At 45.9% G+C, this 21,611-nt stretch overlaps 1 protein-coding gene across 3 annotated transcripts in view; it reads left to right on the forward strand.

Moving 5' to 3' along the window:
- Nucleotides 1–18,969, forward strand: part of Myh10 (myosin heavy chain 10) — a 164,288-nt gene extending 145,319 nt beyond the window's left edge. For all 3 annotated transcript variants that reach the window (XM_045131555.1, XM_045131556.1, XM_045131554.1), the window contains exons 31-41: nt 352–600; nt 1,902–2,114; nt 3,774–3,986; nt 6,180–6,341; nt 7,283–7,411; nt 10,477–10,565; nt 11,645–11,768; nt 11,844–12,052; nt 13,573–13,681; nt 15,971–16,143; nt 17,276–18,969. In XM_045131555.1, the coding sequence (XP_044987490.1) occupies nt 352–600; nt 1,902–2,114; nt 3,774–3,986; nt 6,180–6,341; nt 7,283–7,411; nt 10,477–10,565; nt 11,645–11,768; nt 11,844–12,052; nt 13,573–13,681; nt 15,971–16,143; nt 17,276–17,420 (1,815 nt within the window). In that variant the 3' untranslated portion in view covers nt 17,421–18,969. The remainder of the gene's footprint in view (nt 1–351; nt 601–1,901; nt 2,115–3,773; nt 3,987–6,179; nt 6,342–7,282; nt 7,412–10,476; nt 10,566–11,644; nt 11,769–11,843; nt 12,053–13,572; nt 13,682–15,970; nt 16,144–17,275) is intronic.
- Nucleotides 18,970–21,611: the final 2,642 nt, after the last annotated feature.

Here is a 21,611-nt window from a genome sequence, read left to right on the forward strand (position 1 = left end):
AATTTTAAAAAGGGGACTGGAGAAATGGCTTAGGGGTTAAGACGCTTCCCTGCGAAGCCTAAGGACCCAGGTTGGGTTCCCTAGTACCCATGTAAACCAGATGTACAAGATAGTACATGCATCTGGAGTTCACTTGTAGTGGCTGGAGGCCCTGGCATGCCCATTCTATCTGCCCCTCTCTCTCTCTTTCAAATAAATAAATAAATAAATTTTATGTAAAATTTATATAAAACCCAAAAGCTTTATTAAAAAATAATGTAATAGTGAAAACAAGTCTTTTTATTCTTCAAATGCAAAAACCAAATGAGTTTCTTGTATGTTCCTTTTTGTTCTTTCTTACCTCATACCTAGTTGGCTGATACCAAAAAGAAAGTAGACGACGACTTGGGCACAATTGAGAGTCTGGAAGAAGCCAGAAAGAAGCTCCTTAAGGATGTGGAGGCATTGAGCCAGCGCCTAGAGGAGAAGGTACTGGCTTATGACAAGCTGGAGAAGACCAAGAACCGCCTGCAGCAGGAACTCGATGACCTGACAGTAGACCTGGACCACCAGCGCCAGATTGTCTCCAACTTAGAGAAGAAGCAGAAGAAATTTGATCAGGTAAGGTACCTTCATCCTATGTCCCAAGTCTTTAAAGTCTCACACTACATGTTTCCTCATGGTAAATCTCTAATTTTTATCATCTTGGCTTAAAACAGTCTTTTCTTATTTAGAAGTAATATCTATTTATATAAAAGTTGGAGCCACGCCAGGTGTGGTGGCGCATGCCTTTAATCCCAGCACTCAGGAGGCAGAGGTAGGAGGATCACCATGAGTTTGAGGCCACCCTGAGACTCCATAGTGAATTCCAGGTCAGCCTGAGCTAGAGTGAGACCCTACCTTTAAAAAAAAAAAAAGTTGGAGCCAGGCATGGTGGCACACACCTTTAATCCCATTACTCAGGAGGCAGAGGTAGGAAGGTCACCATGAGTTGGACGCCACCCTGATTGCATAGTGAATTTCAGGTCAGACTGGGCTAGAGCAAGACCCTAACTCAAAAAAAAAAACAAAAAAATAAAAAATGGAAAACAGAGGCTGGGGACATGACTCAGTGGTTAAAGTGTTTGCCACACAAGCATGAAGACCTAAGTTCAAATCCTCAGGACTCACATAAAATGCCCAGCATTCATGGCACACAGCTGATTATAATCCCAGTGCTGAGGAGAGAGAGAGAGAGAAGAGACAGAGACAGACAGCAAATCCGTAGGGTTCACTGGCTAGTGAGTGTAACCCAATCAGTGAGCTCTATATATAGCAAAAGACCCTGCCTCAAGGAATAAAAGTAGAGCATGATCAAGAAGACACTAGGTATCTACCTTTGCCCTCCATTTGCATGAGCACCCACACATAGCTCCAACCTCATACATATGAACACACATGCGTGCATACACACACACACACACACACACACACACACACACACACACACACACACTGGTAAACAGAGAAGCATAAAAAGGAAGAAAGGAAATACAAGAATACTCATAATCTTAACACTAGTTGAATATCCCTTATACCAAAATACTTTGGACCAAAACTGTTTCAGGTTTAGGAATTTTTCTGGTTTGGGAATATGTGCTTCTATAGTATGGATATGACCCAATTGTAATTATGAAACTCACTGTTTTACATACACCTTATTATACTTGTGGCCTCCACAATATTTTTAGTACATCTGTGCTTTGACTGTGACCCCACTACATGAGGGCCAATGTGGAATTTAGCATTTGTGGCAGTATGTCAATATTCAGAACATTTTAGATGTTCTTGTTAGGGAAGCTCAAACTGAGCTAGCATTCTGAGCAGTGAGTGAGTCCTGTCGTGAGTGTTGGTTTGCTGTTTCCTCACACTCTTGCATGTAGCTGTTGGCAGAAGAGAAGAACATCTCTGCTCGCTATGCAGAAGAGCGGGACCGGGCTGAAGCAGAGGCCAGAGAGAAAGAGACCAAAGCCCTGTCCTTGTCTCGGGCCCTCGAGGAAGCCCTCGAAGCCAAAGAGGAATTGGAAAGGCAGAACAAGCAGCTCCGAGCAGACATGGAAGACCTGATGAGCTCCAAAGATGACGTGGGGAAGAATGTAAGTTGGCTGCAGGCTGCATGGGACAGAGGGCCTAAAGGACCTGAGGACACAGGCCCCATAGCAAAGCCTAGTAGGAGAGTCTTGGCCTGTATGTGGATAGGACATTTTTTTCTCTGAGGCCAGTCTATTCTCTATCATCTGTGCCAAGCCAGACATGGAACTCTTGCAGTAGCCCTGGCAGGTGGTCAGAATGTTTATATGCTAATCAATTACTTTCACTGGCCATCCCTGTCTCAACTCCATCCTGGCATGGGCACCTTTGAACAATAAGATTTCTTTTGCAGTACCAGTAGTTATCAAACCCAATTATCACAAGGTCCCCTGAGAGATCTGTGAGGCCTCAGTGTTTGCATTCAAGGCTCTGTGGTTTTGAGTATGACATGCCGAAACTAGCAGAGTGAACCTGGGCCTGTCATTCAGAGATGAAGCTCCAAGGCTGGCGCAATGGCTCAGCAGTTAAGGCACTTGCTTACAAAGCATAGTGACCCAGACTCCAGTCCCCAGTACCCATGTAAAGCCAAATGCACAGAATGGCACATGTATCTGGAGTCCATTTGCAGCACCTAGAGGCCCTGGCACACCCATTCTCTTCCTCCCCTGCCCTCCCCCCTCCTTGTCATAAATAAATTTTTTTAAAAAAATAAGTGAAGTTCCAGCCTGGCTCTCTCCCAGCTTCCATTCTGCCCCGGAGATGGAAGTTTCTCATGCTATCTAAGCCTAAGAAGTGTCCTCATCCAGTGGACAATGTAGACTTGCCCTGTTTCATCTGCTTTGAAAAGCATGAAGCCCATTATAAAGAGAGTTGTCATTTTCATGGGGTATGGGCCATCTGGCCACACTATAGGTGATGGAAGACTTTCCTCATCATGCTGGATCCATATTTGTTTTCTCTTTACTAATCAACACATTCATTCCACAGTGTGTTTTTTGTGCCTTCTGAGTTGCCAGACACTGATTAGAAAGTATACCCTCCTGTCCTGAGTCGTCTTTTGCTTGCCCCTTTTGCTGACTCCCCAACACCTAGGCCTACTTCAAAAAGTTATGCTGTGCCGGGCGTGGTGGAGCACACCTTTAATCCCAGCACTTGGGAGGCAGAGGTAGGAGGATCGCTGTGAGTTCGAGGCCACCCTGAGACACCATAGTGCATTCCAGGTCAGCCTGGGCTACACTGAGACCCTACCTCGAAAAAGAAAAAAAAAAAGTTATGCCGGCAGTCAACACAGTGCCAGGCACAGAGAAGTAGGTAAATGCTTGTGGGGAAAACTGTCCAGAGAAACATCAGGCCTCCATTGTAGCTGTAACCTGCTTTTTAAACTAACCCACCTCATCATAATTTCACCGCTGGGCATTTGCACTAGGAGAAGTCTTCTCTAAGGCAAGAGGTGTGTTCTTGTACCTTACACCCAGCAAGCTGGAGTACACAGGCCCTCTGACTGACTGCTTTCCCTGTTCCTTGGCTTCATAGAGGTCTCAGAGCAGAGGTCACCAGAGAAGGGTGATTAAAACACTGTAAATACAAAAGTAGAAACTTTGGTTGAAAGCCGCATCTGAAGAGGAACAGCAGCTCCCTCCCAGAAAGCATGAGAAGGGTGTGTACAAGTGCATGTGCTCACGCTGGCTGAGGGCCACTGCTCCCTGACGCATCTCGTGCTTCAGGTTCATGAGCTGGAGAAGTCTAAGCGGGGTCTGGAGCAGCAGGTGGAGGAGATGAGGACCCAGCTGGAGGAGCTGGAGGACGAGCTCCAGGCCACAGAGGATGCCAAGCTCCGCCTGGAGGTCAACATGCAGGCCATGAAGGCCCAGTTTGAGAGAGATTTGCAAACCAGAGACGAGCAGAATGAAGAAAAGAAGCGACTACTGATTAAGCAGGTGAGTTGAGGGGCGTGTCTGCTCTGTCCTGTCCATTCACGATAGGACATATTAGGAGAAAAATAAATCTGGCCATTTAGGGATTTGACTGTAACTAGTTAAGTTTCTTGTTTCACTGACGGTGCCATTGCTGCATACAGCCAGCCAGGAAGCCCTCAGCAGAACCTGAGTACTGTGCTTAGGTTCTGCTTCTCTGGCTTAGAGCCTGTGTGCAGGGAGGAAGTGCTGCCCAATGGACAAGAGGACACTGCAGGTGACCATAGTCCACATCACATGGCCAGTGCTAGGGAACAAACCCAGGCCCTTCAGCATGCTAGGAAAACACTCAACCACTGACTGATCTATATCCTCTGCCCTTAAGTTACTCTTTATGAGGAAAAGAAAAAGGCAGATATTTACTTTTTTAATTTTAAAAAGTTATAAGCTCTTGGGCTGAGCATGATGGCACACGCCTTTAATCCCAGCACTTGGGAGGCAGAGGAAGGAGGATCACCATGAGTTTAGGCCACCCTGAGACTACATAGTGAATTCCAGGTCAGCATGGGCTACAGTGAGACCCTGCCTCGGGGGGGAAAAAAAAAAAAACAACTAATTGTAGATATCTTGAGTGTCCGTTGAAGTTCATAGTAACAAGTCTTAATATGTTTATTTGGCTTTATTTTGTTACTTTCATTACACTAACATTGACAAAATTATTGCTGGGTGATAAATTATCCCAGCTTGGTAGCTTAAAGCCACACTTCTAGTCTCCCAGTTTCTGTGTGTCTAGAGCTGGGCCCAGATAATTTATCTGCTAGAAGAGCAGCAGCTCCCAGCCTCACTATTCACCAGCCAGCCTCTGGGAAGACTGCTTGAGTGAACCTTCCCAGGTATGAGAGGTCCAGGAGGGCGAGCAGAGAGGAAGTCCCATGCCTTTACAGCCTAGTCCCTTTCATCCTGTTCTTTAGAAATGAGTCCCCAAGTCCAGCTCATATGCAAGAAGCCTTTAAACGCTACCTCTTCAAGGATGAGTGTCAAAGAATTTGTAAGCATATCTAGACCCACACTGAGAAATATCAGGGCAGTTGCTTGTGCTAAGGTGGAAGTAGATACAGGCGTGCAGCACACAGCTACAGATGGCGGTGCCTGGCTACCCTGCTCCTCATCCCCCAGCAGGAACAGGAGCGACAGAGGCTGTGCTGTCGCCTTGGAGACCCATTGACTCACCTCACCCTAGGGTTCTTGACATCACCTAGAGAGCCATCCTCCCCAAATCAGTGCTGCTTCCATTGCAGCTCCATGCCAGCCACCTCCTGTTCATGGCAAGGGCTCTGCTCAGAGCCCCCACTATGAGACTCCACGGCCTTCCTCAGTACTTCCTAGTCGAATGGTGAAGCAGGACTCACAAGCCGACACAGCTCAGATACCAACAGCATCACATTTGTTCATTGTCATTTCATTGTTGTTAATTTAGGCATTAGGATTTGGCTTAAACAAAACTTGTTCTCAGCCTAGCATCAAAACACAAGTAATTAGTATCATTCTACCCCATCCTATGTGCAGCTAGAAGCCTGCAGAAAGAAGAAAGTTCTAGAGTGTGTTCCTGGGTCCTGAGTTGTCTGCTCACATTTGTCTCATTTATTCATCCTCTTTCCCCATATGTCTACTCTAAAAGTTGGCCTTCCATTTTGTCACTTCTGCACTAGGCATTTTTCTTGCCTCTTTCTTTCTTGATGTACCAAATGGAATTTCTGTGTGGGTCTGAAGCCCTATAGCCAGATGGAGCCCACCTTTGTACCCCAGATTCCCAGTTCTGCTGAACACATGACTTGGCACTGAGCAGGCCCAGATCCCCACAGCTTCAGGACCTAGTTGTGCCTGCTGGTTCCTCTGGCCTCTTACCAGCTGCCATGTGCCCACTGTGTGTCCATCCCAACCTTTGTCATTATCTGTCTTTCTAAGCCTGAGTCACCTAGACTTTGAGCCTAGTCTCCCTTCTTGTGTCCCTTACTAGCCATCAGTGGGAAAGGCCTGTGATGGTGTTTTAAGACCCTTTGTACTAAATTCAGTTCCTACAATTTCTGTTGGTATAAGGAATGCTTAATGACAGAACTCCACAGAGTAACAGGAGGCCCCACTCACCCAAGTAGCCGTAGCCCAGTGTGTGAACAGGCTGTTCGCTTTAACCAGCTCTAAACCAGTGCTGCCCTGCAGGTGCGGGAGCTGGAGGCGGAGCTAGAGGACGAGCGGAAACAGCGGGCACTTGCTGTGGCTTCAAAGAAGAAAATGGAGATAGACTTGAAGGACCTTGAAGCCCAAATTGAGGCTGCAAACAAAGCCCGGGATGAAGTGATAAAGCAGCTTCGCAAACTTCAGGTCTGTACAGCTCCAGTTCATCCCTCCCACTGTTCCCCTTTTGCCCTTTTGGAGACCTCCCCACCCAAGCAAAACATGGATTCATGCCTTCAGTGAAGAAATGAATTTAAGAGTGAGCCAAATATGAAGACCTCAATTATTCTTTTTTTTTTTTTTTTTTTTTTAGTTTAGTTTAGAGGAAGCGGGAAAGAGGAGAGAGCATAAAGAGCTCCTACTCATGTGCTAGTGCTGATGGCTTTTTAGTGGATTTCTGAAGGTTTGCCATATGCACAACCATATCTACAAATCGTTAGTTTTACTTCTTTCCCATCTAATCTTCTTTCTTTGTCTTGTCTAATAATCCTGGCTAGAAACTCTTTTATGGTGTTAAAGAGAAATTGCACAATTGACCATCATCTCTGTACTGTTTCTCATCTTTTATGGGAAAATCATTCAGACTAAAGTTAAAAAAATTCATTCTCTTCAGAGATTCCTATTTTCTAATGAAAAGGTGTTCATTTGTCAGATACTGCTCCTGCACTTGTTGAAGTAGTCATGGTATGTGCATTTTTGCTTGTCAAACTAGCCTTCATTTCTCAGCTGAAACTTACTTGGCATGGTACACATTCTTTTCTGGTGCCAGATTTGCCTTGCCACTGCTGTCTGGAATTCTACATCTGCATCCATGAGCCTTTTAGTCTACAGTCTTATGATAGTCCTATGATATTACTTCTGTTATAATCTGAAAAATACTACATATTTTAAAATTAAGAGCCAGGCATGGTGGCACACACTTTTAATCCCAGCACTCAGGAGGCAAAAGTAGGAGGATCTCCATGAGTACAGCCTGGGTCTACAGAGTGAGTTCCAGGTCAGCCTGGGCTAGTGTGAGATCCTGCCTCAAAACAAAAACAAAACCTAAGAAAACCATCCCTCAAAGTTACCTTTTTATTTAATCTTAGGCTCAGATGAAAGATTACCAACGTGAATTAGAAGAAGCTCGTGCATCCCGAGATGAAATTTTTGCTCAATCCAAAGAGAGTGAAAAGAAATTGAAGAGCCTAGAAGCAGAAATCCTTCAATTGCAAGAGGTTTGTTTGTTCACTCTGTCATCCACTTGTTTGGCAAATATTTGTCCTTGAAATTTCTCAGAGGAGATATATTTGAGTGTCATATAATTTCTGTATCCATTTTATTTTATTTTATTTTATTTGTTTATTTGGTTTTTTGAGGTGGGGTCTCACTGTAGCCCAGGCTGACTTGGAATTCACTGTATATTCTCAGGATGGCTTCAAACTCATGACGCTCCTCCTACCTCTGCTTCCTAAGTGCTGGGATTAAAGGTGTGCACCACCACACCCAGCTTTCAGTATCCTTTCTTTTAAAAAAAAAAAAAAAACTTTTTATTTAAAAGAGAGAGGCAGATAGTGAAAGAATGGGCACACTAGGGCCTTCAGCCACTGCAAACAAACTCCAGATGCATCCAACACCTTGTGCATCTGGCTTACATGGGTCCCAGAGAATCAAACCTGGGTCCTTTGGCTTTGTAGGCAAGCACCGAACTGCTAACCCATCTCTCCAGCCCTCTGTTTTATTTATTTATTTATTTATTTATTTATTTTGGTTTTTTGAAGTAGGGTCTCATTCTAGCCCAGGCTGACCTGGAATTCACTATATAGTCTCAGAGTGGCCTCGAACTCACAGTGATCCTTCTACCTCTGCCTCCTGAGTGCTGGGATGTGTGTGTCACAATGCCCAGCTTCCTCAGTACCTATTTTTAAAGCTCACTCATTGCCACAGTTCAACAGGAAGTGGTCACTTTGTCACTTGCTCATGTATGCTCCTCTGCCTAGGTACAGGCAAAAGAGCTAACTAACTAGTAACAGCCATCTAGGCCTTAGTGCCCTAGGAAAAAAAGAAGTGGTACTTGTCTGTTTAGTATTAGTAAGCTTGAAGATAGTTCATCCTGGCCATACACATACCGAAGGGTTACTCATGTTGTTTCAGAGCAGAAACACTGACATTCTTTTACTGAATTCCTGAGTGAATCACTTGATAAGTTCTCATGGGGAAGGGACTGGTGTAGCATAGATTCTATCTATGTAAGGCACCTTGAATGTTTGTAGTTCTGTATAAAAGATGATCAAAACCAACTCAGAGGTAACCTGAAATGTTAGTATCAATAAATATGAAGGGGAAAAAAAAACTAGCACAAACACTGAAGAAAATACTACCAGTTAGGGTTGAGCTGGCAAGAAAGAAAAAGCTCCTAGATGTCAGCGTGTAAAGGGAACTGAAAACCAGCCAGCAGACCCTGAGTTTACCCAGAGAGCCGATTTTGATCTTCGTCTTGTTTTTTTGTTTTTTGTTTTTTTTTTACTCATAATTAGTTCCTTTGGGCTCCCTCCCCACAAGGGGGCGTGTGTACATACATGTGTGTACAGGCTGAGGACAGAACCCAAGTCTTCAAGCTTACTAAGTATACAACTCTTGACAATGGGCTACATCCTAGCCCTTCCTTTTCTGACTTCTTGAGCTGAACACTTAACTCCAACTTTCACGTTTTATTCTTGGCCAATATGTTCATAAAGACTATAAATTTCCCTTTTAAGTTCTATTTTCACTTCATCACACGAGTTTTGATATGGAGTACCTTCACTGTCTTATAATTCTACATTTGATTTCTATTAGAACTTCTTTACCCACAGTAATTTAAACATGTGGTTTTAAATTCCGAATGTGTGGCATTTTGTTTTTTGGACTTTTTAGTTGGTTTTTACTTTTAGCATGTTATGGTCAAGGAATGTTGACTAGCCTAGGGCCTAGAACATGGCCTGTTTTTAGATACTACTGAGTGCTTTAAAAGAATGTGTGCTTCTCAGTAACTAGAAGTTTGGGCTCTGTACCCTTCCCAGAATTGACTCCTGGCATCCTAGGTCCTCCTTTCCCTACCAGTGCTGGGGCTCATGGAGCCACTTGGACTAGGTGGCACTGCCAGCGCCCAGCACACTCAATTGTTTCTGAAAGCCAGCAGCGTTGATTCAGACCTTCAGGTAGAGATCCCTGCATTAGAGGAAAGCCTGAGCAGCTGCCCTGGCCTTTCCTCTTTGTATCTGATACTTTCACTTCCTGCAAATACCTCTGGCCATGTAGTTTCTAGGCCTCACAATCCTTTCTGGTCTCCTATGGGACCCTTACCTGCCTAAAGTATACTGCCCTCAGTGAGTTCCTCTAACCAAAGAGGACTGAACCTGAGAGATCACATGGCAGAACTGTAATCTGCAACCCATGGTTCAAATCCAAAGCATGCTGCTAGTTGCCATTCCATCCTAGACAGCTGCTAATTTCCCTCTTTCCCATGGGTAGATTCTGCCCTAGAGTCTAACCTTTTCAGAGGACCTACCTCATGTGCTTAACAGAAGAGGCAAGCGCTCATATCAGAGAAGTCCTGTGCTGTCCTGCCCCTGGACCTCGTCAAGATGGCCCTTGTCAAGTGTGGACCCTTTTGGAAGGGGCAGCACATGAAAAGCCCTGTGTAGGAAATTAAGACCTACACTTTCTGCGGCTGACCAACCTTAGGCCTTGAGCCAGTATCTTCATCTTTGTGGCCCTTTGCTTCCTCACCCATAAAGTAGGTGGTACAGTTAGGATCTCGGTCTTTACCCAGCTGGGGGAGAGAAATGCACCTGGAACTCCTTTTGAGGCAAGTTGTCTTTGCAAGGATGCCCACTATAGAGGCCCAGCTGCAAACCCTAAGCACGCTGCCACATTCCACCCACCCAAGGGAGCTAGAATCCTTGCTGCCCCCTGCTTGAACAGACACTGGTCCATCTTATGTTCTTGATCTCTGTACTACATATGTGACCTTATGTTATATCGCTCACACTTTGCTGGGTCTGTGACTGGAAGGTAGCCACCCCTTACTGTGGAGGTGAGAGCAAAGCAGCTGTAGACTAGAAACTCCCTCTGTGGGCTTGGGTTAAATTGCCATGGCACACCTCATCTGCTGGCCTTGAAATTTTCTTTAGCACTTTGCCAGCTTCACTTTTTGTAAACCACAGTATGAGGTACACAAGTGACTGGAGCAAGGCATTACAGGATTTCACACATGAGGGAACAATAATGGCTGAAGCTTAACTCACCCAAACTCACTTAGGAGCTGGCATCATCAGAGCGTGCCCGCCGACATGCCGAGCAAGAGCGAGATGAACTGGCTGATGAGATCGCCAACAGCGCTTCTGGCAAGTGAGTCTCCTGGCAGCAGGTAAAAGGGGCGAGTATCTAGAAAGCAGTGGTGGTACACACCTTTAATCCAGCACTCAGGAGGTGGAGGTAGGAGGATCACTGTGAGTTCAAGGGCAGCCTGGAACTACAGAGTGAGTTCCAGATCAGCCTGGGCTTAAGTGAGACCCTACCTCAAAAAAAAATGAAGGCAGTGGTACCCATCCCATCTTCTCCACAGTTGTGGTTCTCTGCTCTTGGGCATGTGCGCTGGCAAAGGCTGGTATGGTCACCTGACACCTATGCTTCTGGTAGTGGGCTTGCTCACCCACTCAGGTCCGAAAGGATGACCATGAAGTGCTATGTCTGGGCAGCCTCAGCCACTGGCCAAAGCGCACTCAGACGCCTGGGTTAGTCCCAGTGGCCTCACACACAGCAGGCTGCACAGACCTAGCACTGCAAGGCTTCACTTTCACATTTATTGAGTTTTTCAAACAGCTTCCATAGACATGACCTTCCTCTGAACTCATCTTTTTTAAATTTTTTTGTTTAGTTTTATTTATTTATTTGAGAGTGACAGGCAGAGAGAGAATGGGCGCACCAGGGCCTCCAGCCACTGCAAATGAACTCCAGACGCGTGGACCCCTTGTGTATCTGGCTAATGTGGGTCCTGGGGAATCAAGCCTCAAACCAGGGTCCTTAGGCTTTACAGGCAAGCGCTTAACCGCTAAGCCATCTCTCCAGCCTTCTGAACTCATTTTTTAGTAGGAATCATCCCTTTTGTTAAGGATTTTTTCATTTCATTCTACATTGAGAGTTCATCTCGTGCATTCTGAAGGTGGGCCCTGGCTGCACTCTACGGAGGCATAAGTCCATCACAGTGGTGGAGGGAGAGAACGAGGTGTGGATGTTTGGAAGCATGATCATTAGGCCTTGTTTATGGGTCTCAGGACAGGTGCAGGAAAAAGAGCTATAAGAAGTGAGATACTCAAGTTGCCAACAGCAGGATGGTGGAGAAGAGACACACACACATGTGTGCACGCTCACGAGTTTCCTGTGCTGTGCTGACTCCTCTTCCTCGGCACCCTCCCCCCAACCCCCAGGTCTGCACTGTTGGATGAGAAGCGGCGCCTAGAGGCACGGATCGCACAGTTGGAGGAGGAGCTGGAAGAGGAGCAGAGCAACATGGAACTTCTCAATGACCGATTCCGCAAGACCACACTGCAGGTGACCATGTGGCAGCCTGTCCCCTGGGAACATCTGCGCTACTTCTACATGAGTGCCTGACCCCATCTCTTCCAGGTGGACACACTGAACACAGAGCTGGCAGCTGAGCGCAGTGCTGCCCAGAAGAGTGACAATGCCCGTCAGCAACTAGAGCGACAGAACAAGGAACTGAAGGCCAAGCTGCAGGAGTTGGAGGGTGCTGTGAAGTCCAAGTTTAAGGCTACCATCTCAGCCCTGGAAGCCAAGATTGGGCAGCTGGAGGAACAGCTAGAACAGGAAGCTAAGTAAGAAGTTCTTTGTTTGTTTGTTTTTTCCAATTTTTCAATTGAAGCCCAGGCTGACCTGGAATTCACTATATAGGCTCAGGGTGGCCTTGAACTCATGGCGGTCCTCATACCTCTGCCTTCTGAGTGCTGGGATTAAAGGCATGCGCCCCCACGCCTAGCTGAGGTTCTTGCAGCTCTCATTAGAAACTGCCTGCATATCTGCCACAGACCCGGTTCCAGGCCCAGTATGAGTCAGAACAAGACACAGAAATGTGAGCTGAATGGGAAATAGAAGATGCTATGAGCTGGAAAAGCTTGGCTGTATCCATCAGCTCCTTCTGGACTCTCTCTTGACACTGAAAATGCTAGTTTTCTGGCAGAGAAGAAGTGCAGCATGACACAACAGCTTTTGTTTCCCCACAGGAAGTGACTGCCCAACAGTTTCTGTTAAAGCAGGTGAAAAGTATGGGCACACTGCACAGTACGGCATCAAGCAGGCATCGATAGAGCCACTAGGGTAATAGATTCCAGAACTACCGCTTCAAATTAATCTTGATGGGGAGCTTGGGGCCCTTCTGAAATGCAAGACCTGGACTGAGAGTCTAGCATCCTCATAATCTGTCACGGTGCTGCCTTCCCACTACTCCCTCCCCGCTCCACTGGGTGGGCGTTTGGGGAGGTGTCACCAGTGAGATTTATCTGTGGATCACACAATTATGGTTGCTTTTAGCTGTCATTAATATAGCTTGCCCTCTCATCTCACCCCACTGCAATCCATTTTTACAAAGCCTCTAAGATAGAGAACTTCTCTATCTTCCATAGAGTCCTCCAAGTAAGTTATTTCTTCTTCATATGAGACAATAGTCCCAGGTTGCAACATGGTGATTTTTTTAAATGTTTTATTTTTAGTTATTTATTTGAAAGAGAGAATGGCCGCACCAGCATCTCCAGATGCTGCAAACAATCTCCAGACACATGTGCCACCTTGTGCATCTGGCTTACATGGGTCCTGGGTCCTTTGGCTTCACAGGCAAGCGCTTCACTGCTAAGCCATGTCTCCAGCCCCAGTTTATTTGACTTCTAACCAACCAGAGGGTGGGTGGAGTTTGGCATTTGTTTCATGGGCTGTAACTGCTCTTGGCGCCATAGTAGTTAGGAATTTCTACACTGAGATGATCAATAAACTGGGGCTTTTGGACTTTCTCTTCCAGGCAAAAAAGATTAGGTGATTTTTGTCTTCAAAAAGGCAGTGTAACTTACAGCTATATGTGACATTTGCTACCCAAGGACTGAATAAGCAGTTAATACCTGTATATATAGGAATAAAGTGCTCTTTTGTCACATGGAGGAAGATGTTAAAGGCAATCCCTGTTTTAACCAAAAGGACAAAGTTTCAGGACATATTAACCATATTAGTCTGGGGAGAGAAGTGTCAGAAGTCACTCCAACATGTGTCATCTTCCCAAAAAAAGAACTTTAAAAACCATTCTCCTCATTCAAAACATATTTTCTCAAAGCCACTCTCATCACTTTTACAGGGAACGAGCAGCTGCCAACAAATTAGTCCGTCGCACAGAGAAGAAGCTGAAAGAAATCTTCATGCAGGTGGAAGATGAGCGGCGACACGCGGATCAGTACAAAGAGCAGGTACAGAGGACGGGCAAGGTGGAGACGCCCTCCCTGCAAAGGCTGCACAACTTAAGGCAGCATTAACAAACGCTGTTGGAAATCTGATTCTCTAGCCCATGCTCCAGCCAGGCACTCCTGGGTGTTGTTATATGAGGAATAAAAGGTGGGGAGCTCACAGTGCACAAGAAACACAGGGAGGGAGGGGAGGAGCTTTGAGGTGAGAGCCGTCTATTTCCCCCACTAGTTGCTTCATAGCATGGAACTTTCTCACAGATTCACTCCCACTTCTCTGCCTTGGATGGAAGTGGTTGCAAGAGATGATGAGTAGAAAGTGAAAACAGGCTGGAGAGATGGCTTAGTAGTTAAGGTGCTTGCCTGCAAAGCCAAAGGACCTCAGTTCAATTCCCTAGGACCCAGATGCACAAGGGGGTACACATGTCTGGAATTGGTTTGCAGTGGCGCACCCATTTTCTCTCTACCTGCCTATTTCTTCTGTATCTCTCAAATAAATAAATAATAAAAACTCCTTCATAAATAGGAGAAAAAAAAAAGAGTCGGGTGTGATGGCACACGCCTGTAATCTCAGCACTTGGGAGGCAGAGGTAGGAGGATCACCATGAGTTCAAGGCCTCCCTGAGACTACATAGTGAATTTCAGGTCAGCCTGCACTATAGTGAGACCCTACCTCGAAAAACAGAAACAAAGGGAGGGAGGGAAGAAGGAAGGGAAGAAAGAGGGAGGGAAAACAGGTGGGGATAAAGAACACTTGCCTAAAGCCGGGCGTGGTGGTGCACACCTTTAATCCCAGCACTTGGGAGGCAGAGGTAGGAGGATCACCGTGAGTTCAAGGCCACCCTGAGACTACAGAGTTAATTCCAGGTCAGCCTGGACCAGAGTGAGACTCTACCTCAAAAAACCAAAAAAAAGAAGAACAACAACAACAACACTTGCCTAGATATGCAAAATTCAATCCCTAGTACCACAAAGAAAAAGTAAACAAATTAATGCTAGACAGGCATGATTGATTGCACACACCTATAATCTCAGCATTTAAGAAATGGCAAGATGATCAGGATTTTGGGGCTAGCTTGGGCTACCTGAGACCCTGCCTCAAAAAAGAATTTACAGCCGGGCGTGGTGGTGCACGCCTTTAATCCCAGCACTCGGGAGGCAGAGGTAGGAGGATTCCCGTTTGTTCAAGGCCACCCTGAGACTATTACAGAGTTAATTCCAGGTCAGCCTGGACCAGAGTGAGACCCTACCTCGAAAAAAACAAAAACAAAAAAAACAAAAAAAAAAAAAAAAAAGAATTTACAAACCCACAAAAAAAAATTTTTTTAATCACAAAAAAAGTAGAAAGTGAAAACAGATGTACTGCATGTGGTACCTGCCCCCACTACCACGTGACCTCCTGCCGTCCCCTGTGCTGCAGTGAGCAGTCTGCCTTGGGTGCAGACCCTCCCCACTTCCTACTCACCATGCTAGGCAGGCTAAGGTTGCACATGCAGGGCACCGGCTGGTCCCTGAAAGTCTGGAACAAAATTGAATAGTAAATTTCTAAGCGTCAGGTTTATGACAGTTCTTCCCAGAGTGACTCTGTACTGAGAGAACCCAAGTAGGACGTGTGAAATAGCCATTCTTCACAGGAGGTGTGGCAACACGCTGTACCATCTCTTGCCGTGGGAAGCTGGCCAGACTGTTGGTGCTTCTGCATCTCGTAGGAATAGCAGTTCCTTTTCACAGCCCCATAGTTCACTTGTGTAACAATATAAAACTACATCTTTTTAAAATTATTTATGGGGGAGGCATATAGAGTCTCTGGTTCTACAAACTGACAGACTGCAAACGAACATTTTACTAGTGGCCCAGCTGGCCTGCAAACTTCCGATTCTCACAGCCCCACCTCCTAGTGATGTAGGCATGTGGGGATCACAGGTGCATGCACCACTTTGCATCTGGCCTTAATGGGTGCTGGGGAACTGAACTCTGATCTCCTCAGCCCCAGACCAGGTCATTTTTTATCCCATAGGCACATGTGTGAAGATATAAAATATTAAAAATAGGTCATTTTTCCTATAGAAAACACATGGGTAAAAACAATTTCTGAAAAAAAAATTCTGTTGACATAGCTTACTCTCTTTGTATTAGCTTTGTTGAGTGACAGGTAAGCTAAAAAGCCTTAGAGGGGCCCTGAGCCACGTGTATGCTCACGAGGATGTCATGCAAAGCCATGCTGACAAACTTGGGGTACCAAGAGGCTGCCCTTTGATTCAGTGTTTGTTTTGTCCTGATTCGCGTACCTCCTAGATGGAGAAGGCCAATGCTAGGATGAAGCAGCTTAAGCGCCAGCTGGAGGAGGCTGAAGAGGAAGCTACCCGGGCCAATGCATCTCGGCGGAAACTCCAGCGGGAACTAGATGATGCCACTGAGGCCAACGAGGGCCTGAGCCGTGAGGTCAGCACTCTGAAAAACCGGCTGAGGTAAGCCTTGGCGAAGATGGTGCAGGCTGGCATGCAGAAGCTTGGTAGGAGCGGGGGTTAGAGGGGAAGCCATGCAGATTCCTTTCTCTTGAGTCACCACAATCAGATTTATGGCTTTTGTAGTACTAGATGGGCAGAAAATAGGCCAGACCCACTGTGGAGCTGACTACATTAAGTGGTCTGCTGTCTGTGCACAGATAAGGATGTTGCAGTCTTTCAAAAGCAGGGCAAGAGCTCCCCATAGGACCTGATACACCAGCCCTCCTCCATGCTCCTGTTTGCCAGGGAGGGGACAAAGCATGGATGAGCGAAAGCCATGATGAGCTATGTCAGCCACAAGCCAAAGGCAATCAATCCATGCCCTTGTTTTTGTACTGCCAGTAAAGTAAGACATTTTGTATTTCTTTTTTAATATTTTATTTATTAGAGAGGGGGGCGCCTGCCAGGGCCTCTAGCCAATGCATACAAACTCGGGCGCATGCACCACTATGTGCATCCAGCTTACGTGGGTTCTGGGAAATTGAACCTGAGTCCTTAGGCTTCACAGGCAAGTACCTTAACTGCTAAGCCATTTTTCCAGCCCCAACATTATATATGTCTAAAGGGATGTAAAATAAAAATTCTTTCAAAGAAAAAGGATGCAGGTGCCGGACGCAGTGGCACATACCTTTAATCCCAGCACTCAGGCAGAGGTAGGAGGATTGCTGTGAGTTCAAGGCCACTCTGAAACTATATAGTGAGTTAGAGGTCATCCTGGGCTACAGTGAGACCTTACTTTGAAGGAAAAAAAAAAAAAAAGGAGGGGAATGCAAGAGAGACCCTAGTTGGCCCTTTTGTATGCAAGGTTGGTTAGGAGGTAGAGCTTTGTCTTGAACCATTTTCCTTACATCTGTCAAAGACCTGAAGACAGGGCTTTTGATCACTCTGCTATATGTACAGTGTTGGGTGAAGAGGCAGTGGGATAGAAAAGCATAAGGCCTTTCCCATAAGTGCCTACCTACCAAGGTGAATGTCCTGAGGCCCCGGGTGGAAGAAGACTTGGCATCATTTAGAGTTGAATGACCTGACAGTCATGTTTCTCTCAGACCAATACACCACATAAACCAATCTCTTTTTCTCCCTCACCCCTCAGGCGGGGTGGTCCAATCAGCTTTTCTTCAAGCCGGTCTGGACGGCGCCAGCTACACATTGAGGGAGCTTCCCTGGAGCTGTCAGACGATGACACAGAAAGTAAGACCAGTGATGTCAATGAGACACAGCCACCGCAGTCAGAATAGTCATGGGAAGTCCAAGGTGACACAGTGGGACACACAAGAGCTCACCCGGCGCCAGCCTGCCTGAGGCCTCCTGCAGATTCAGGAATCGCAAGCTACAGGATTCCTTACAGGAAAATCAACTGTGTCTTAAGGCTTTGCAGCCTGTGCAGACTGTATCCTGCTTCAGATTAGGTACAATTGCTCCCCTTTTTACATATATACCTGCACAAGAAACGTGTATTAAACATCGTTGCATCTATTTTCCATATATTCATCAAGAGACCATTTTATAACATGTTAAGAAGAGAACCCTTTTAAAACAGAAACTCCAGACCCTTCGTTGCCAGTCACTGGGCCATGGGGGCAGCCCCATGGTTGTTGCTCAGTTGCTCTGCATGCTCTGTCGTATTGACAGGTACCTTAGTTCTGTGTTCATGTGGCCCTGACTCCTCAACCACATCCAGTCTCTAGAACATTGTGAAACCTAACCTGTACTTGTATCTCTCATTTCCTTTGAATAATGATCACTATTTTAGTGAGCAAACTGTGAAAGGGACTTTGGCTTAGTAGGTTGGATTGGGGGAAGTAGCATCCATTAAGGTTACCATAACCATCTCCCAAGGGTGACCCTACCCCTCCAGTTGGTGGCATCCTGTATCTCATGTGAATGGTCCTTAGCCAGTGCTGTCTGTGCACAGAAAAGGTAGCGGCCATGATGCAACTGAGGCCCCACATGGCAGCCATCAGAGCAGCTTCAGGATGGTTTCCTGTAGTATCTGGCTTGCCAGTGCCCTCCTCACTCCAGAAGTGAGCTGCATGGGCCCGCAGATGCTTAGCAGAAGCCCCTCCCCTGCCAGCCAAACCCTCATGCTGACCTTGCAAATTCAGCCACTGCTTTGAGCCCAAATGGGAATATTGGTTTTGTGTCGGAGGCTTGTTCCAAGTTTGTCAATGAGATTTAGAGGACCTCGAGAGCAGATGCCATCTGCCTGAATGTTGACATGCCAGTCGGTGTGAATCCTCATTTTTTCCTTTTCCCTTTCTTTGGACAGTGTTACAGAGAACACTTAGCATTCTGTTTTTGGTTGATAGCTAAGCAAACTGACATTACAGAAAGTGCCTTAGACACTACAGTACTAAGACAATGTTAAATATATTATTTGCCTCTATAACAACTTAATGTATTATTTTGACTGTGCTTCATATCATGTACCTCTCTAGTCAAAGTAGTGTTATAAACATTCAGTGACAACAAATCAGTGTTAATGATAAATCCTGATCCTCTGCAATGTGCTTGAAAACACAAACCTTTTGGGTTAAAAGCTTTAACATCTTTTAGGAAGAATTTGTCACATGGGTTTGGAATCTTTGATTTCCTCCTGTATGAATTGTTGACCACCAAACACCTGACTGCAAATATCTTTTCTTGTATTCCCATATTTCTAGACAATGATTTTTGTAAGACAATAAATTTATTCATTATAGATATTTACGCCTGCTCTATTTACTTGGAGGAAAAGCACCCGTTGAAAATAAAACAGACCTCAATAAACAAGAATAATCATGTGAACACAGAATCTGTTTTCTCACCTTCTGTTCTTAGTTTCCTATCTGTGACCTGGAGGAGTGTTCCACAACTTGAACCATGAGCCGGGCCCACTGCCAAATGGCCAACTGCTTCAGGGCAGTCCTGGCACTAAAGTCTACTTCTCTTCCAGTGTCTCTGTGTGGATGTTTGGGAAAGGACACCTGATGACAGGGCAGCTTAGGAGGGGTTGGTCACCAGCCGATGAAGCTGGCACTGGATGAGAGCATTTTGAGAGGCCCTGAAAGCTTAGGTGGCATGTTTGAGCTCCCCACAAGCAACCCCTCTGGTGTTGGGTCATGTGGGTTGCAGAGAAATGCCAGTGGAGCATGAGATGAGGCTGCTAACTTCTTCCACAGTATTCTTATGCTGGCTTTGGTATAAGCTTAGACAGACCCCTGGCAGGAGGTGCACTTGGGCTTCTTGGCAGCAGCAAGGATGAGAAATGCATAAAAGTGCTCCAATCTCCTGAACCTAATGGTGGGAGAAGGTAGGTTGCAGTTCCAGTATTCAGCCATGTTTTTACCTCTGCACTAGGTGTCATCAGTTAAGTTCATAGGTAGGAGGCCTAGTTGTATCCAGAAAAATTCTTTCCGACTATTTGTCTTGGCCGGTGTCCATTGTCAATTTCTCAACTCAGCCAGGAGAGACCTAGACTCATGGACCAATATCAGCTCCTGACTCCAGAAAGATGCTAAAAATTAATATGTAATCAAAAGTAGTTTATAAAGCCTCTGTTGGACTGGGTGTGGTATTGTACATATAGAATCCCAGCACTTAGGAGGCTATGGCAGGAGGACTGTGGGTTTGAAGTGACTCTGGGCTATATAGAAAGACTCTTACCTCCAAACTGTTGAACATTTAGAGCACAAAGCAGACTTAGCAGGTAGGATTAAAGTATGCCACGCAGACAAGGAAGCTGGCCAGGTGAAGTATGCTCTGTTGAGACCAGGGACCCAGGATGAGGTTGAAATGAGATAATGCAGGGGCTAGAGAGATGGCTTAGTGGTTAAGGCACTTGCCTGCAAAGCCTAAGGACCCAGGTTTGATCCCTCAGTACCCACGCAAAGATTCATGCACAAAGTAGCACACATGTCTGGAGTTCTTTTGCTCTGGTGCTTCCAGATCACCACAGATCCAACTCAGAGAAGGCTCACTCCTGGGACTGACAGCACAGCAAGTGGGTCCTCTAGGCAAACAGGTACAGAGCATCATCCACACAGGAAGCTAAAGATGACCCTGTGGAGTCAACCAGTGTCCTCACAAGGTCATATGCAAAGGGCTGCTGTCAACTAAGTAGGTGTCTTGTCACCAAGGAACTGGAAACAAGTCTTAACACTGCTGGTGCTCTCTTGTACCCAAAGCAGTGGTAGCATCCCATGAATGAAACAAGGGCCCATGTGGCCACAGTCCAAATCTCAGGCATTGACTTGCTGAAGAGCAGCTGACAGAACAGTCTGGATGAGATGAGCCCAAGGAACTGAGGACTCAGTACTCCTAGCTTCACTCCAGCTTTCACCAGAGGAGCTCTTGCTATCTTGTAGATTTGGGGTGCCTCCTTACAGAAAGAGGTCTACTACATGCTGAAACATTTGATCTAATCCAATCCTTTCAAAGACACTTTGCCAAGAAGCTGGGAGCTGCTACACGTGACTTGATAAAGACTGCTTTTCCTCCAAACAGTGCAGCTGGGTACAGCATGTCTGGCTGCAAATGCCTCGGTGAGTTGGCTTAGGACATCATCTCCAGCAACAAATGTTAAGCACATATTCCTGCCTGCTTATTAACAAGTAAAATTAGATTTAAAGTACATCCTACTTAATGTGCCTTACTTAGGAATTTGACTCACTTAATTTTCATATGTTTTTTTAAAGGTATTTTTATGTGGGTATGTATGTATATATGTACATATATATATATATATTATATAGTATAGGTATAGTGCCAGGGCCTCTTGCCACTGCAGATGAATTCCAGTTGCTTGCACCCACTTTGTGCATCATGGGTACTGGGGACTTGAGTCCAGACCAGCAGACTTTGTAAGCAAGCACTTTTAACCTCAAAGATCTCCCCAGGCCCACTTAGGAGTTTTAAAACTATTAAAGCATGCCATTTTGTTTATGCTGCTATAAGCAGGTAATGTTTAGAACATGATGTATTAATACAGGCTCCATTTCATACTTTCCTCAATGTGTCACCTGCTGTCCTGCTACCAAACACCTGATATCTTCTTTCTCTTGCTAACATCAACCCAAGAAATATGAGAGGAGCCCACACCCACGTGACCTTTCTAACCCTAGCACAAGGCTGTATGTGACACAGCTAGTCTAGCACCAAGATCCATTCAGGTAGCCTGTGGCCCTGGCATGTTCCTCCCCCAATGTCCTCATCCTGGCAGTTTCATGTGGGACCCCAGCCTTCTCGGGCTGCCCCTGGAAATGTATGAGGCTGGAGAGCAGCAGACGATAAGGCCTCTCCTGAGGCTTCCTCAGTCTTCTGTGTCTTGTTCTGCAACTGCTATCCCTCACACACCCATGTCAAGGTCAAGCCGAAGAGACATCTGAACCCAGCTTTGGAGGCTCCAGCTCTTATATGATGGCAAGAACCACAAAAAGCAACCTCAATCC

This window comes from Jaculus jaculus, chromosome 12 (genome assembly GCF_020740685.1).
Source record: "Jaculus jaculus isolate mJacJac1 chromosome 12, mJacJac1.mat.Y.cur, whole genome shotgun sequence".
NCBI lineage: Eukaryota > Metazoa > Chordata > Mammalia > Rodentia > Dipodidae > Jaculus > Jaculus jaculus.